This window comes from Pithys albifrons, chromosome 5, assembly GCF_047495875.1.
Source record: "Pithys albifrons albifrons isolate INPA30051 chromosome 5, PitAlb_v1, whole genome shotgun sequence".
Lineage (NCBI taxonomy): Eukaryota > Metazoa > Chordata > Aves > Passeriformes > Thamnophilidae > Pithys > Pithys albifrons.
In genome coordinates this window covers 58,526,761-58,541,279 of record NC_092462.1, presented here as the reverse complement: position 1 = coordinate 58,541,279, position 14,519 = coordinate 58,526,761, and the positions used below count along the sequence as shown (strand labels likewise).

At 35.8% G+C, this 14,519-nt stretch overlaps 1 protein-coding gene across 7 annotated transcripts in view; it reads right to left on the bottom strand.

The window, feature by feature from the left end:
* Window positions 1–14,519, bottom strand: part of KCNIP4 (potassium voltage-gated channel interacting protein 4) — a 403,843-nt gene that overhangs the window by 93,604 nt on the left and 295,720 nt on the right. Inside the window, exon 1 of one of the 7 annotated variants that reach the window (XM_071556709.1) lies at window positions 9,725–10,221. The exons of 4 other annotated variants lie outside the window; for them this stretch is intronic. In XM_071556709.1, coding sequence (XP_071412810.1) covers window positions 9,725–9,836 — 112 coding nt within the window. In that variant the 5' untranslated portion in view covers window positions 9,837–10,221. Of the gene's footprint in view, window positions 1–9,724; window positions 10,222–14,519 lie in introns of those variants that run through there. 2 more of the 7 variants (XM_071556703.1, XM_071556708.1) reach the window with 2 other exon arrangements.

Below are 14,519 nucleotides of genomic sequence, written 5' to 3'. Positions count from 1 at the left end.
AACTAGAACTGAGATTGCTGCTCCCTGTGACACCGGCCTTCTCTCTGGCTGTTTCTGAAGCAGTACAAATAGAAACAGCTCTTAAACTACACAGCCTTTAGGCAGAAAATCTAAATTTTTATTTTTCTATAACAACCAATAGGATGGTTACAACTCCTGTCTCTGCTTATACACATAATACAATACTGCACAATTTATTAATATTCTTAAGAGCAAGCAATTGTTAGTAAGTATTTAACTGAATTATAATGCTTCAGATGCTTCTATTCAAGCATTCATCCATGGGATAAAAGTTTAACCTGGCATGGATAAAAGAAGTCTGACTGAAAGCTTTTAATAACATTATTTTCAGCAACTTGATCTCCATTTGGAGAAAAAAAAAACTAGAAGCAGAAATTCACGGTAATATATGAATACACTGTGAAGCATCCATTTACTGGTATCACACTAAGGTTATCTACTTCTGTAAAACAGCCTACACTTTGTGTTAATTGCTATATTTCGAATGCTATGTTTTGTCCACAATATTCTGCTGAGGCATAAATAACCTCTGCTATACAGTATAAGCTCTGTGTTTACTAAAATGCATTCGACTTCTTCAGCTGAGAAAAGCAAGTAGAAAAGTGAGGGTTTTGATCCACCTGAGGATCAGGGGCTGAATCCAACTCCCAAACAATTATTGAGTTAACTGATTTTGTGACTTCAGTAATGAGAATGATAAATTGCCCACAGGAAGACAGAACTGGAAAAAATTTTTTTCCCTAGCAATGTAAGTCATATTCTTTATTATTGAAACATAACAAAAATCTATTTGAAAGAGTCTATATGCAATGTTAAACTAAAAAACAAGTTCCTTCACATTATTTATAATTTATTTTAGAATTTTAAATGAAAATTAATTATATTTCTTAGGACTGGGAAAACAATCACATAGAAAAACTCTATACTTCAATAAAAAATAGCACCTCATACTGAAATTACAAATGCATTCATATTACAATTAAATTGTATTAAAAGTTATTCACATGAGTAAAAGACTGAGAAATAGAGCCTGTATTTTGAAATATTTCAAAGGAAAAACAGTCAGCTCTTTTTTTTTTTAAATACAGCAAATCCATCTACCTGCAATTAGTACACCATAAATTGAAATAAAAATTTTTCCATATATGTTTCATTGCATATGTGTATAATGTGTTCAGTGTGCTGTATATCTCATAAAGGAGTGTATTCCTCTCTATACATATATGCATATGAGTTCAAATAAATTATATTACTCATAGTAAACAAAGAAGAAACAGCAAAGGTTTTCTTAAAAAGAATACATAATATGAAGCATTTGTAATTGCAGAAAGTATATAGGAATAAAACATTAGATACTGACTGTGATACAGTGAAAATTTTACTGTACTTTATTTTAAAACAGTATTTTATTGGAATATGAGGTGAGATAGCCTGCCTTCTCAAGATGAAAGTGTATACTGCTCATAGTAAAAAATAACTCTTGGGTATTGACTGATGCCAACACCTTATGGTTGGAGTCAGAGTGATTTTTTTGTTTAAAAAATATCAACAGGTGAAACTACTTATAACCCTATCACTCACCACCTTCAAGTTTCAAACTTGGGTTCCTAGTTTTGACAGTGAGATTAAAACTGATCCGTTGATGTGTGTCTCAATACTTATTGCATGCCCTCATCCCTTTAGCATCTGATGCCACTTTTAACCTATTTACTCTCTCAACAGCCTGTGAGAACCAGTGTAATTTTCACAATTTTTGAGATTTCCTAAGGTCACAAATGAAAGGAAACACAATGACAGTTCCTGAATGCCACCCCAGCCGTCTATTTAACTGTGATTCTTTTAATCATGTAATTGAAGTTGCTGACAGTTAGTACCCGTCTGACAGGGAAATAATGAAGCAAATTTTCAACAACTCAAACCAGAGAAGAAGTATAGAAAGATGTTGAATGCAGATTAGCCAATAGTCTGAGGATAATAGTGACACATATTCTTGAACAAATAGCTCGCAGTATGTCAGTGTAAGCAATACCACTGCTCTACCACCAACTGTGGGAATTGATGTCTTTCACCAGGAGTGATATTTCACATCAAGTGGAATATTCTTCTGTTGCCATCTCAGGGGGAGGAATTCAGATTATTGCTTCATAAATATAACTTTGTAATACAAATGTTAACCTACCTAGTTTACCTTAGCTCAAATTTTATCATGACATGTAAAATCTAGAACACGATCTTTTATCTAGAAATAAAGAAATCCAAAGTATTTACAATATAAGAAAGATACAGGTGACATGCCAGTATATGGATGCATTTTCAGATATATCTAGGCTGAAACCAGTCCTTCTGCCACTGTGGCTACCTGGAGACTCACAACTTAGCAAGGAGTTGCCATCAGACCACAGGGAAATATAAAACTTGTATGCATGTCACATAAAAATCTAATTCTGTGAAACTCACGAACCTATTTACTTTTCCGATTTTTATATTTTATTAAAAAAAAGATAAAATTTGAGGCCCTCCTTACCTTGCTACTTATTTATTCGGTGATTTATCACTAAGCAAACTAGATTTTTTTTTCCTCCTTTCTTCTCAACTATCTCTTCTCTAATTTCTTTAATTTTACTCTCCTACCCCAAACCCAGCCATTTGGTCTGCAAGAAACAAGTCTCTTTTGGAAGCATCATGGAGCAGTCACTAACCTGTTGCACTTCACTTTGGTTTGACTTATTTCAGTGTACTTCGATCAATATCCCTCCTAACATTCAAAAGCTGTTTTGTCTAACAAGGATTTTTTTCATATGACATAACCCAATCTTTCTTCAGTGAATATAACTCGGTTTTTCTTCAGTGATTAGTGGAAAGCTAAAAATGTACCCAAAATAAGGGTAGATGTCTATCAGAAATACTAAAGGTCTGATCTTCTGTATATATGTCTAAGAAACAGTCAAATGCACATATGGAATCCATTGATCTACTTACAGGCAAATATAAAATACTGAATTTGCACAATAGCTTACCATTTCATCATGAAAATATAGACTATTCAGGAGTAAGATAATTTACAGACAAATAATAAATTGATCAGTAATGACTTTTTACTTTTTTTAACATCAAAAGTGACCTACTCAAACCTATGTCAGACCTACCATTATACAGTTGTCTTTGTGGGATACCATAACCATTGAAAGTTACTTGGTACACAAAGTCTTCTTTTTAATGACTCCTCCTCCTTCACCAAATGTACACATATTCACTCAATCTACTATTTCTAAAAGTTCAGAGATTACAGAATTTGGAAGGTCATATTACATTTCTATAAATGGAATACTGCTCATCTTTGCTTCTTATAGTAACCCGAGGCAGTTAAACAGCATTAAGCCTCCAGATGAGACTGAAAAACAAGCTTTATGGCTGCTTTTGCAATTCTTCCCCACTCTAATTCCATAAGAATTTTTATTATGACCTAAAATGCATACTAGACAGTGAAATTATAGCCTAACCTCTCCAAATTATTTTATTATTTTTACATTACATGGAATAGATCCATCTGCTTTGTAAAGCTTGATGTTTCAAATAGGTCTGCATGTAATCAGATACATAAACCCCCCAAAAATTCACTATCTCCCATATCTCATTAATACCAAAGAACTCTGGTCAAAAAGTATGCCAAATATGGAACAAATAATTTAAAATTCAAGAGACCAAAGGTGACTGCCTGATTTCTACATCAGTACACAAATATGGATTTTATTTTCATTCAGTCCTTCCATCACTGTGTATATTTAATTTTGTTCTATGATGTCATGATGTCATTTTAGGCATTGATTATTTGTGTCTTTGCAAATTTCATATTGCAAAAGTAAAGGCTTCTGGATTCTCAGCCCCGAAGTACATTAATGATTAGGCAAAGCTTTTCTCTCCTCACCTATACTCAGCTGACCAAGTGCAGTCATTTTTCAGAAGTATATTTTGTCATACCAAATTTCTGTCATCTTAAAATGAATTATTTTATCCAGAGTTACATTTTAAAAGCAGCCTAAGCATGAAGCAGTGGCAGAGTGCATTGACAAAATGCTTAAGCATGGCATTCAGTAGGAAGCTCCTGGTACCCACTGTCTGGGATGCAAGCTGGTTAGATGCAGACTTTTCTGCAGGTATCAAACCTGTTACCTACCTTTATTTGGGGTGCTTTTATCTATATTCTGGAAGAAAATACCTCCTTTCTTTTCAAAACACATATAATTTTGGCCAGCAATGGCCAAGACATCTCTGGATGAATGATTTCCTTCAGATGAATACTCAGCATCTCTTAAAGAAACTTCAAACGATGCTCAAAAGCAACTATCCTTGCAAAAATGAATACAAGGAGAAACTTCCCTACCTGCTTGCAAATAGTCTGAGACTGAAGAAACTATCAGTAAGAATGTTTTCTTGAAAAAAAAATTAAGACTATGAAGTGGAGAATCCCATGACTGCAGGGAAGCGTTCTTGTAGAACAGTCTGGCCCAAAATGAGTAGCCCTCACCAAGTCAGAATGTAAATATATAGTGTAGAATCCCAAGCTGGAAAGGAAATTTTAGTACAGTGGGCAACTTCATATGAAAAACAAGTGTTTTATCTAAGCAGACCAGAAAATTCATAATGCCTTATCCTCTATGAATTCCCATGCAAAGAGACAGCACATAAGTTATCCTTACAGAGGTTTTTCTGGTAATGTTTAAAACATCTCTTAAATATTCCTCACCATTTTTCACACAGCGAGTATCTAAATTCTGAATTCAGATTGGTATTGATCTAAAGTGACCTATTCCTCTGTGTTTCTGTTGTCTGGATGTTAAAATGCCCTGAAGGAATCCACAGAAAGCACTTGATGAAAATGTCTTCATAAACCAATAAGCCCTTCCTCAAAATGCTTAGTAAACTATCACATTTTCTTCCTATTTTGGTAAAAGCATCACTTCCCGGATTTTGACATGAAAGAATGACTTTTGCTTTTCTTTACCAAGCACATTACTTTGCACTTGTATGCCATTTGTGCGTGGTATCATTAGCTCCAGGTAGAAAAACCACTGAAATAAAAGGAAAGGAAAACAAAACAAAAAAATAGTTTCCATATAATTATGTTAAGGTTAGTCAAGACAGTGCTTCCCAAACATAATCATACTCCCAAGCCCAGAAGAGCTTAGTTTTGGAGGATAGGTGGAGAGCAAAGAGAACCTCATCAACAACCCGAGCTGGGCAGTTGAGATAGTTACAATTTTCAGTAAACTTCATCCTGTCTTGCATCCAATAGAAGCATAGAAATATATATACTTCCAAGAACACATGACCTTATAAATGAGCATACTGAAATTCACACCTCCATTTTTACATCAGTTTGGATCAAGGCTGAATTTGAAGCAGCAATTTCATGCAGTTTTGCATTCGGACTGAAATAACTGTTCTCTACTGTGCAGTATTTAGAGACTTTTATGGACTGACTGTCCTTTAGAGACCTTGAATCCAGAATCTCTGACAAGATTTAAAAAGAAGGTTGGCAAAACAAATGAAAGGGAAAAAAGTAGTCCAATTTTTTTGTCTCTGAGGGGAAGAATTATGCTTCTGGAAAGACCCTTAACACCTTTCATCTAGCCATATGCAGCCAACAGTCTATGTGAGCAGGTGCTAAGATATTTGACGCTAAAGAAGTTATTAGTTCTCATTTCTGGTGTGAATGATCCACTGATGATCACAGGAAAACTAATAATACCTTGATGCCATGAATTGGCACTGGGATATCAGCATCCATGAAGAGAATTTTTTGAGGCAAGTGATGGATACTTACTCTGAATAAAGTACTTCCTCAATTCTACAAGTGTCTGGAGAAGAAAAAAAAAGACAAGTAGGAAATGGACATTCCACCATATGAAAACGGAACAGCTTACTGAGACCAGGTTTCATAAGCAGCTGCTGAGAAATAGCAAGAGGACAGGAATTGCTGTGTGGCATATTCTGTCTTTCTCTTTATTGCAGAGTTATGCTACACTGCATTCCATTTGGCTGAGAAGTCATACAGGAGAGGGAGCAGCATAGGTGAGTCTCTTGGAAGCTGAACTTGTAGTTCAGCTTCCAGTACATAGGCAGGACATTCAAATTAGGATCATTCTTATCAGCCACACGTAGACAAAGAGAACTCCCATGCCTTTTGGTGTTTTTCTTAGAAAATATGATGCAATGGAGAATTTTTCAGCATTATTTCTTTCCCCATATCATTCATTTTTCTAAGGGTGAGAGTCATACTGCACTCAAGACAAACATTTTAAACCTTACTGGTTTTGCTAAGCCATAATAGTAACTAACAACATGTTAACACAGATGGTTGCAGACAGACCTAACATGTGCTCTGTGCTTTTAAGTATCAGAACTACGAAAGAGGCTACATTTTAGCAGTTAGTGTGACAAGATAGATAAAAGCACTAACATAACTTCTGAACTGGAAGTGGCTCCTGTCCATCCAGATTAGATTAGAAAGAAAAATAAAAAAGGATCTTTCTGAACCTGTATAGAGAAGACATATTGCAAGACAGAAAAATACCTCTATCTAAAACTACCTAGAAATTTACACCCTTTTCCAATTTCTAGCTAGAGCAAAAAAAATACTCTATTTATTTACAAAAGTGACTTTGCAGCCAAATATGTTTCTTGATAACTGCAAGTAAACTAGTTTGTGATTTGCATCATAGTAAAAGAAACTAAGTATCAAATATTCCTACCTAGCCTTGATAACCTCTTGAGCTGAAAGACATATAGAAACCAGAGGGTCCTACCAGCCAAGAGCCATGGAGTTCATGGTACATTCATATGCCAGAGAAGATGTTTTTATCTGAACAAGCATTTTAAAGATAACTACAAGATCTGGAAACTGTTAGATATTAGTTTGAGGAAAAGGGGACAAATAAGAGGATCTAAAATAGATTGCAACATTGCCTGCATTCTATCAACAAACAAAAGAAAAACATTTCTGTATGAGGCGTTACACTTCAAAACATAATCAATGTAGATGCAGGAAGAGCCATAAAGTTTGTCCTTTCAAAGACACTGATTTATGCAGTCTCCTAATGTGTACAAAGTTGCACACACATGTTTATATAATGTCTCTGCATAGCTGCCACTTGACAGCTAGTCTGGACACACCAATGTAAAGTGAATCCCTCATTTTGCCATCCTACCCCTCCAAGATTCTGGTGGATGAATTTCCTCTAAGCCTGGTGCTGTTGCTTTACTGCTCTGATTCATTGCTTCAGTTAGATCTCCCCTCTCTCCTCTCCTTCCACCTGAGGAATAAAGCAAAAGCTTTGGAGCAAAGCTGCCCAGTGGCAAAACTTTCAGGCAGGGAAGTTGGAGGGAAGATATTGATCAGTGTCAAACCACTTTCAAAGTAATGGAAGGAGAGAGAAAGGAGAGTTTCATTCTCTTCTAGTAAAAGTATTGATTCAATTCTTTCTTTATAACTGAAACAGTTGCTGGCTCCAGCGAAACCAGCTTTCTCTTCATTCTGGTCTCCTGCTTATTGGAAAGTGGAGAATGGATGAAGCAGAATAACACAGTCCCCAGTTTGGGACACAGGATAAAATTAGGTACCTTTTTGTCCTGGCAATTGTTGAACGCTGTAATAAAACTAAGGAGATTGACTGAATCTCCTGCTTTCTCATGGCAACATGAGGGTGAGTCAAGCTCTTCTTCATCACAACTTCTTTGCTATATAATGTAAAGGCAGATGGTTGTCCATCATACCACAATAATGCATCGTCACAACCTCATGAAAATCAGTGGAGTAATGGGGAAGACTCATTTCTCCTTTTGGTTTCTGGATCAACATGGACAGTTCATATGTGGTCCTCCTTGGATGTGAACAGAAAAACTTTCCTTGCATTCAGTAAGTAAACAACAAAATATTAGTCCTGAATACAAAATTGTTCTTTAATGCAGTACCCAAACATGGAAGAGTTGAGTAGCACAGATCAGCCTCAGGGGAACTGGAAATCCCCTGAGTCACTGGAGTTATTCACTCTGCAGTTATAAATACATCAACTCTACTTGATAATGTTTAATCTTTTTACTTTTAGATGTTGGCTCAAGTTTCTAGGTACTTTTGAGTCAAATTGTTATATTACCATGTGAGGAAATGCCATGACACTAATGGGTGCATTAAAACAAAAAGTTATACTTCAATTGATATATCATCTTGAACTTACTATTCATATTAAAATCAGAATAATTTGTACCAGGGGGATTTTTTTGAGAAGGTGATTTAATATAGTTGAGATGACATGAAACCTTTCCCCACAAACTTAATGACAATAGTATCCTCTAAAAGAAAAAATCAAGAAAAGGATCTAACTCTACATATGCTAAAAAACAGTATTGCATTTTAATCTCTTTTTCCTATCTGTTACCATATGTAATAAATTTGAAGTGAATCCATAACTATGACAATTTTTTTAGATGTCACTAATGCTACACATCCAGAACATTAAACCCCCCAAAAGTAGCACTGCTATGAGGAGTAAATTACCCATTGTTTAGAATTGAGAAAGTAAATCTGTAAGCAATACACTATATGGTAACGAAGAAAATATACATTCTCACCACATACAGTTTGAAGGATGATATATTTCAATAGTTTGGTAACTATGTAAGTGCTGTCTTACAGGTTTCAAATTTTATCAGCATTCTGAACAATTTTATGAGGTGATGATGTGAATCTACATCCATCAAAGATCCTACTGCATGACGAGAAGTTAATGTTTCAGAAACCCAGAGTGCTCTCTCCAGCTGTGTGATTCTGACTGAGAGCAGTTACACAGCAAAAAGGATTGGTTTATATTCACATGAGAAAACATCCTGACAAAAGCAAGTATTTCTTGAGCATGGGCTTCAGTGACTGAATAGTTTTTGTTTACTATAGCAGTCCACACTAGACATTTTGTGAAAAACTTGAAAAGTTTATGCAAAAAATTTCAGAAATAACTGAAAGAAATAGCGTATTTCTACAAAATGTGAAAAAACTCTCACTTTTTATAAAAAAAAAATTCTAATTAATTAATGTGAAGCCCCCTTTGCAAGATGTAATTATATGACCCATATAGTAGAGAGCAGACAATTCTGAGCAAGCAAACAGGAATTTTAAAACATATATTCATGATATATATTTTAAAAACATCTAATGTTAGCATCTATGCCTTTTTTGAAAGGTGTAGAGCAGGCTTGATCCTAAAGCTCATCCTGTAGTAATAGTAATATTTAGTAATTGCATTTATTTCTGAAGTGGATTTTTAAAACACAGATACTGATAGAGAAAAAAACTATAATGGCATCATAGATCAGAAGAGCAAAGCATCCTGCAAACATGAACCGAACTATCAAGTTCAGTAGCAGTGAGCAGCTCTCAAAGGCAACTGACAAGTGCTATGTTCAGTATTTTCAGTTTTTCTAATAAACATCCACTCACAGACAACTGTAAATTCATTGTAGAATACAAATCTCATGCTAGCATCCACTTCTGTTGTCAATGACAAATAAAACCAGCAGAAACAAACCAGGATTTTTAGTCTCTTATTTTCACTTTTTCATTTCACAGCTTTTACAGCTGATGCTCTAAGTATATTTTAGCATGTCAGATACCACACCTACAAACAGCACAAACTATGAGTGACCACTTTACCTTCTGAAAAATCAATCAGTCCCAGCAAATGAAGCAGCTTCAGAGATGCAAATATAATCACAACAATACCCACTGTTTGCAGTCCCTCCGACTCCCACTCAAGAGTCAACATTCTTCCACCAGGCAAATCATTCCAGTCTTCACACCAGTTTGCAATCAGAGGGAAATGAGATTTTACCAAGAGTTTGCTCTGAAGAAAGTTGCAGTGTGTAAAGCAGCACTACACTGAGCTGTGGCGATTCACCAGCCACTCTAGCTGAGACAAAATATTAGGTAAAGCCCTTCATCTCATGCTTCTCTAGGCTTTTGATTTCATTAGTAGCGAGTCCTCTTAGAAGGCTGAGGTGGACCGTGAACCCCTGGGTATGACATTGTATCCGTCAAGCAGCGTTACTTAGAGCTGCTGGAGGAACATCTGTGTCGGAGCAGGAGACTTGGCTGTGTCAGTGCCAAGAAGAAATGCTCTCTGCAAACTTGCACTAGGGAGCACACTGCTATCAGCACTCTGCACTCCAGTGCTTCCAGACCCAGGCTTTCCGATTCTCCCCAGCTTCTCTTGGCACAGTTTTTGTTAAGTTTGAGAAATGACAGATTGCTAAAGACAGACATCTGTTTTCACGTGCACTAAAAGCTGCATATCAGAAAACTGCTCCTCTCTGCACTCGACAGGATAATGTTCAGAGAAGCACTGTCCCTTGCTCTTCCTAAGCATCACCAGAATCTAATTAGAATCTTCACTAAAAGTGAGAGTAGAAATTAAAGAAATACACATCAGCACTATCAGTGCCTCCAGCTAGCAAAATAGAGTGCTGTCAAGGAGACATGTGCTGCTCAACCCCCTGATCTGTAGCCAGGAAGAATGTATTCTTTATTGATTGAGAAACAAAAGTGCTTTTCTGCCTCAGCATATGAATACAGAAGTGCTGAACCCCAAACTCTGAAATACATGAATGTGTATTAGGTATTTTCCACAGCTCCTGGGAAGATCTTGCTTAGGCTAAGCATTGAGGGAAAAAGAATCCCAGCTGATTTATTGGACAGTCTGTCTAAAACTAATTGTCCCCTGTTTATTACTGTGATTACCAAGAGGATACCCACGGTTAAGAATAGGCTCCGAAGAATATTTTTGCAGCACAAGTGTAAATAGTATAAAGTTATACCTAAATTCTTCCTCTTATGTCCATTCTAATAATTTAAACATATTCTCTCCACTGGTATGCAAGTCAATAGATAAAGTAAGGGCAAGTCTCAAAAAAGAAATCATCTTAGGAACACTTATTACTAAAGACATATGTTCTAACACTAAAAAGAATCTCATAAGTGTTGCCCAGTATCAACCATTCATCTTAGGTTGCTAAACTCTATGTATTAAAAAAAAAAGTCACTAACTATAGAGAAGCTGAGATACTTTTATTTTTGTTCAGAAAGTCACTATGTTTTTAAATTAGCATAAAACAAATTGTAACATTAACAATCTGTTGTTTATGGGCTACCAAGCAGAGAAAGGAAAATGTAATTTACAATTTACTGTCAGATTCTTTTGTTTTTCTTTGAAGGCTCTTTGCACTGAATTACAATAAATAACTGGACTCAGATTTTTCCATATAGGTAGGACTCTAGAATCTACATATTTTTGTTCATTCAAAAAATCACATGTGTACTTCAGTTATTCTTAGGTTATATCTAGTCAATATATAAGCGAGAATATTCTTTGATTTTACTCTTTGGAGTATTTAGTATTAGAAAGTCACGAGTTCTGTATTATTTACATAGGTCTCAATCTGAATGTCAGTTCCTTTCCTATTAACCTGTAAAGCTCCAACAATGTCTAAGAGGAAAGCACAGTAAAAATCAAACCAAATACACTATCTCACATTTGCACCTTCCAAATATGTCATTACCTTTGCCTCATATTTTACATAAACATTTTCCTGTTACGTTGCATTCCTTTTAAAAGTAACATTTGGTTTCTTCTTTCCAGTTTCTAGCTATTCCACACCATCTTCTCTTTTTAAGGCTCGACATTCTCATCTTAACTCATTCTCATCTCTGACTTCTATTTTTTCTCTTGAGGTTATTCCTATTAATTTTTTTCTTTTTCTCAACTTTGTGTTCTTTTTCTGAAATGATGAAGCATGGGCAAATGATTACAGTACTTTCAAGCTTGGATGGGACCTCTGGTCCATACCGTTTATCGGGCATTATGGAAACAATAATCCCAATATTGCAAAAAATCATACTATAAAGGTGAAAGAGGCCTTATTGATAATAAATGGTATCAGGGAAACTACTAAAATAGAGAAATCTGTCTACATTCTCCTTTCAAGCAGCATGTACAGGCTACCTTTAGTCTGCAGAGGCCCTTCTACTCCACTCCTGAACATGCCAACCCAGTCACAGAGAGCTACCCCGGAAGAATTGGTCCCAGCCACAGTCAGGGTTTTGTTTTCTGCTTTCACACATGAAGAAACACCTGGAACTCAAAAAATATGAAAGGCACAAAGATTATGAACTTGATGAGTTTTAGAGCTCAATTCTACCTGGACAGCAAAGGAGTTAAAGAATTTTTAAAGAAACAATAAAAGGAAACAAAACTTCTGTTTGAATTACTGTAACTGATTACTGATGTCAAAGATTATCTCCTTAAAAAAAGAAAAAAAAAGAAACAGACTTTTCCTGCTATTTCTTGTGATCATTCTCTAAGTCAGGGGAACTACACATAGACCTTGCGAATCTCCAAGCTTTAGTTCGAGAAAGTAAAGCATCAAGGATAAGAAACTATGTGAAAAAGAAAAGGAAGAGAGATGTGAAATCTTTTCTGCAAAACATCATGCAAGAGACTGAAACAGCAATGTTACCTACAGACATGAAGTCTTCTGGAAGTGGTTCAATTAAAAAAATTCCGTGCCTCAAAATATTTAAAAATTAAATCAATCTTGAACAAGGGCATAAAAATCTGTTATATATAGGGCACCCCTTTCTATTCTGATCCCTTCCTAAATTCATAGTCAGTTGTAATTTCTCTCTTACATTTTGTATTTGCTCAATTATTTCAACATAAATATTTATGTGATACATCCTTATAGGGTGCCTGTATTGACACTATGATCAAATTTTAAAAGCTGTTAAAAGAAAAAGAATTTTTCTTCAATGTATGCCCCCAGGATACAAAAGGAAACATCACCTTTTACATAAAGAATTGATACCTTTGATAGCTTGCAATAGCGAAGCGTCGATCACTAATTCCAATTTTCATTTTTGACTTTGCAGTGTACTGTGGTGGTGATTGAGAAATATATTTAAGTTTACACAAACTTCCTCGTGAATCTTCACTAGGTTTCATGAGGGAAAAAAAGAAGTACTAGAAATTGTTAGGAAGCTATGCCATCTAAACATAAAATTCCTTAAATTCCTCTCCACAAAGACTTGAAGCAACAAGGAAGGAGAAGCAGTGGGGTAGCCCTGTATGACAGGGACTGTTTTGATTGTTTAGAGCTTAATGATGGTGATAGGGTTGAATGTTTATGGGTAAAAATCAGTAGCAAGGCCAAGAAGGGCCAAACCACCCAACGAGGATTCAGAGGTAGACAAAATATTCTATAGGCAGCTAAGAGAAGACTCATGATTGCTAGTCCTTGTTCTCATGGGGGACTTGAACTTAACAAAATATATTCCAGAAATAGAAGACAGCAGAGAGACAACAGTCTAGCAGGTTCCTGGCGTGTGAATGATAATTTCCTGACACAGCTGGAGAGGGAGCCAATGAGGGCAGGTGCCCCACTGGACATTCTCTGTGTGAACTGGTGGGTAATGTGATGCTTGGAGCCTGTCTTGGGCACAGAGATTACAAAATCAGTTTTCAGTTCTCAGAGAGTTTAGGAGGAGGAGCAGCAGAATGGCCAACTTGGACTCCTGGAGGTCAGACAATGGCCTGTTGAGGAGACAGGTTGAGAGAGACTCTTGGGAGACAGTCCTGAAGGGCAAAGGAGTCCAGGAAAGCTGGATGTGCTCTAAGGAGGCAATCTTACAGTTACAGGAGCAGGCTGTTCCCCATGTGCCAAAAGATGAGTTGATGAGGTAAAACAATCAGCCTGGTTGGGCAGAGAGCTTTTGCTGGAACTCAGGAACTCTACATAAAAACAAATACAATTTTTTCTCTCCAAAGTAAATAGACAAGAGGAACCTGTGCTAAAGGAGATAGATCCTACCTGAAAGTACAGGTCCTGAGTTCTGAACTGGATGGAGGAGATATGCCTAAATTAATGGTGTCTAGAAGAACAGTCCCATTCCATGGTTGTACTGTTTTTCCACAAACAATGGCAAGCAATTACTGGCTGCTCTAACCATTGTAAATAGAATAATTTATGTGTGAAATGCAAATATGATAAAAAAGACAGCTTAAATATGACAGTGTATGAGGCAGTAAGCAATTTCAGAACAGATTTTTGCATGCTTGTAGAATATTGTCAATTTTCCCTCACTCTTTGGAAGAAGAAAAAATATTCAGAAATATTATTTATAAAGCTTAGATATGGGAAATAAAAATTTTAATAATTTTGAAGTTGAATAAGGGCAGAGATGTACCATTTAAAAAACAAACTATATTCCCCATAACACATCCAAAGAAGTAGTGAATGCTTGAGAATAACACGTAGGATGCTAAGAATTGACAATTAAGGAAAAAAACATTCTGAAATCCTAAAAATACCTAAATAATTATTGAGTGATTAGTGTATTAGAGTAGAAAAATTTCCCTATAATTTTATACAATTACCCAGTTCCTCCAAAATCATCT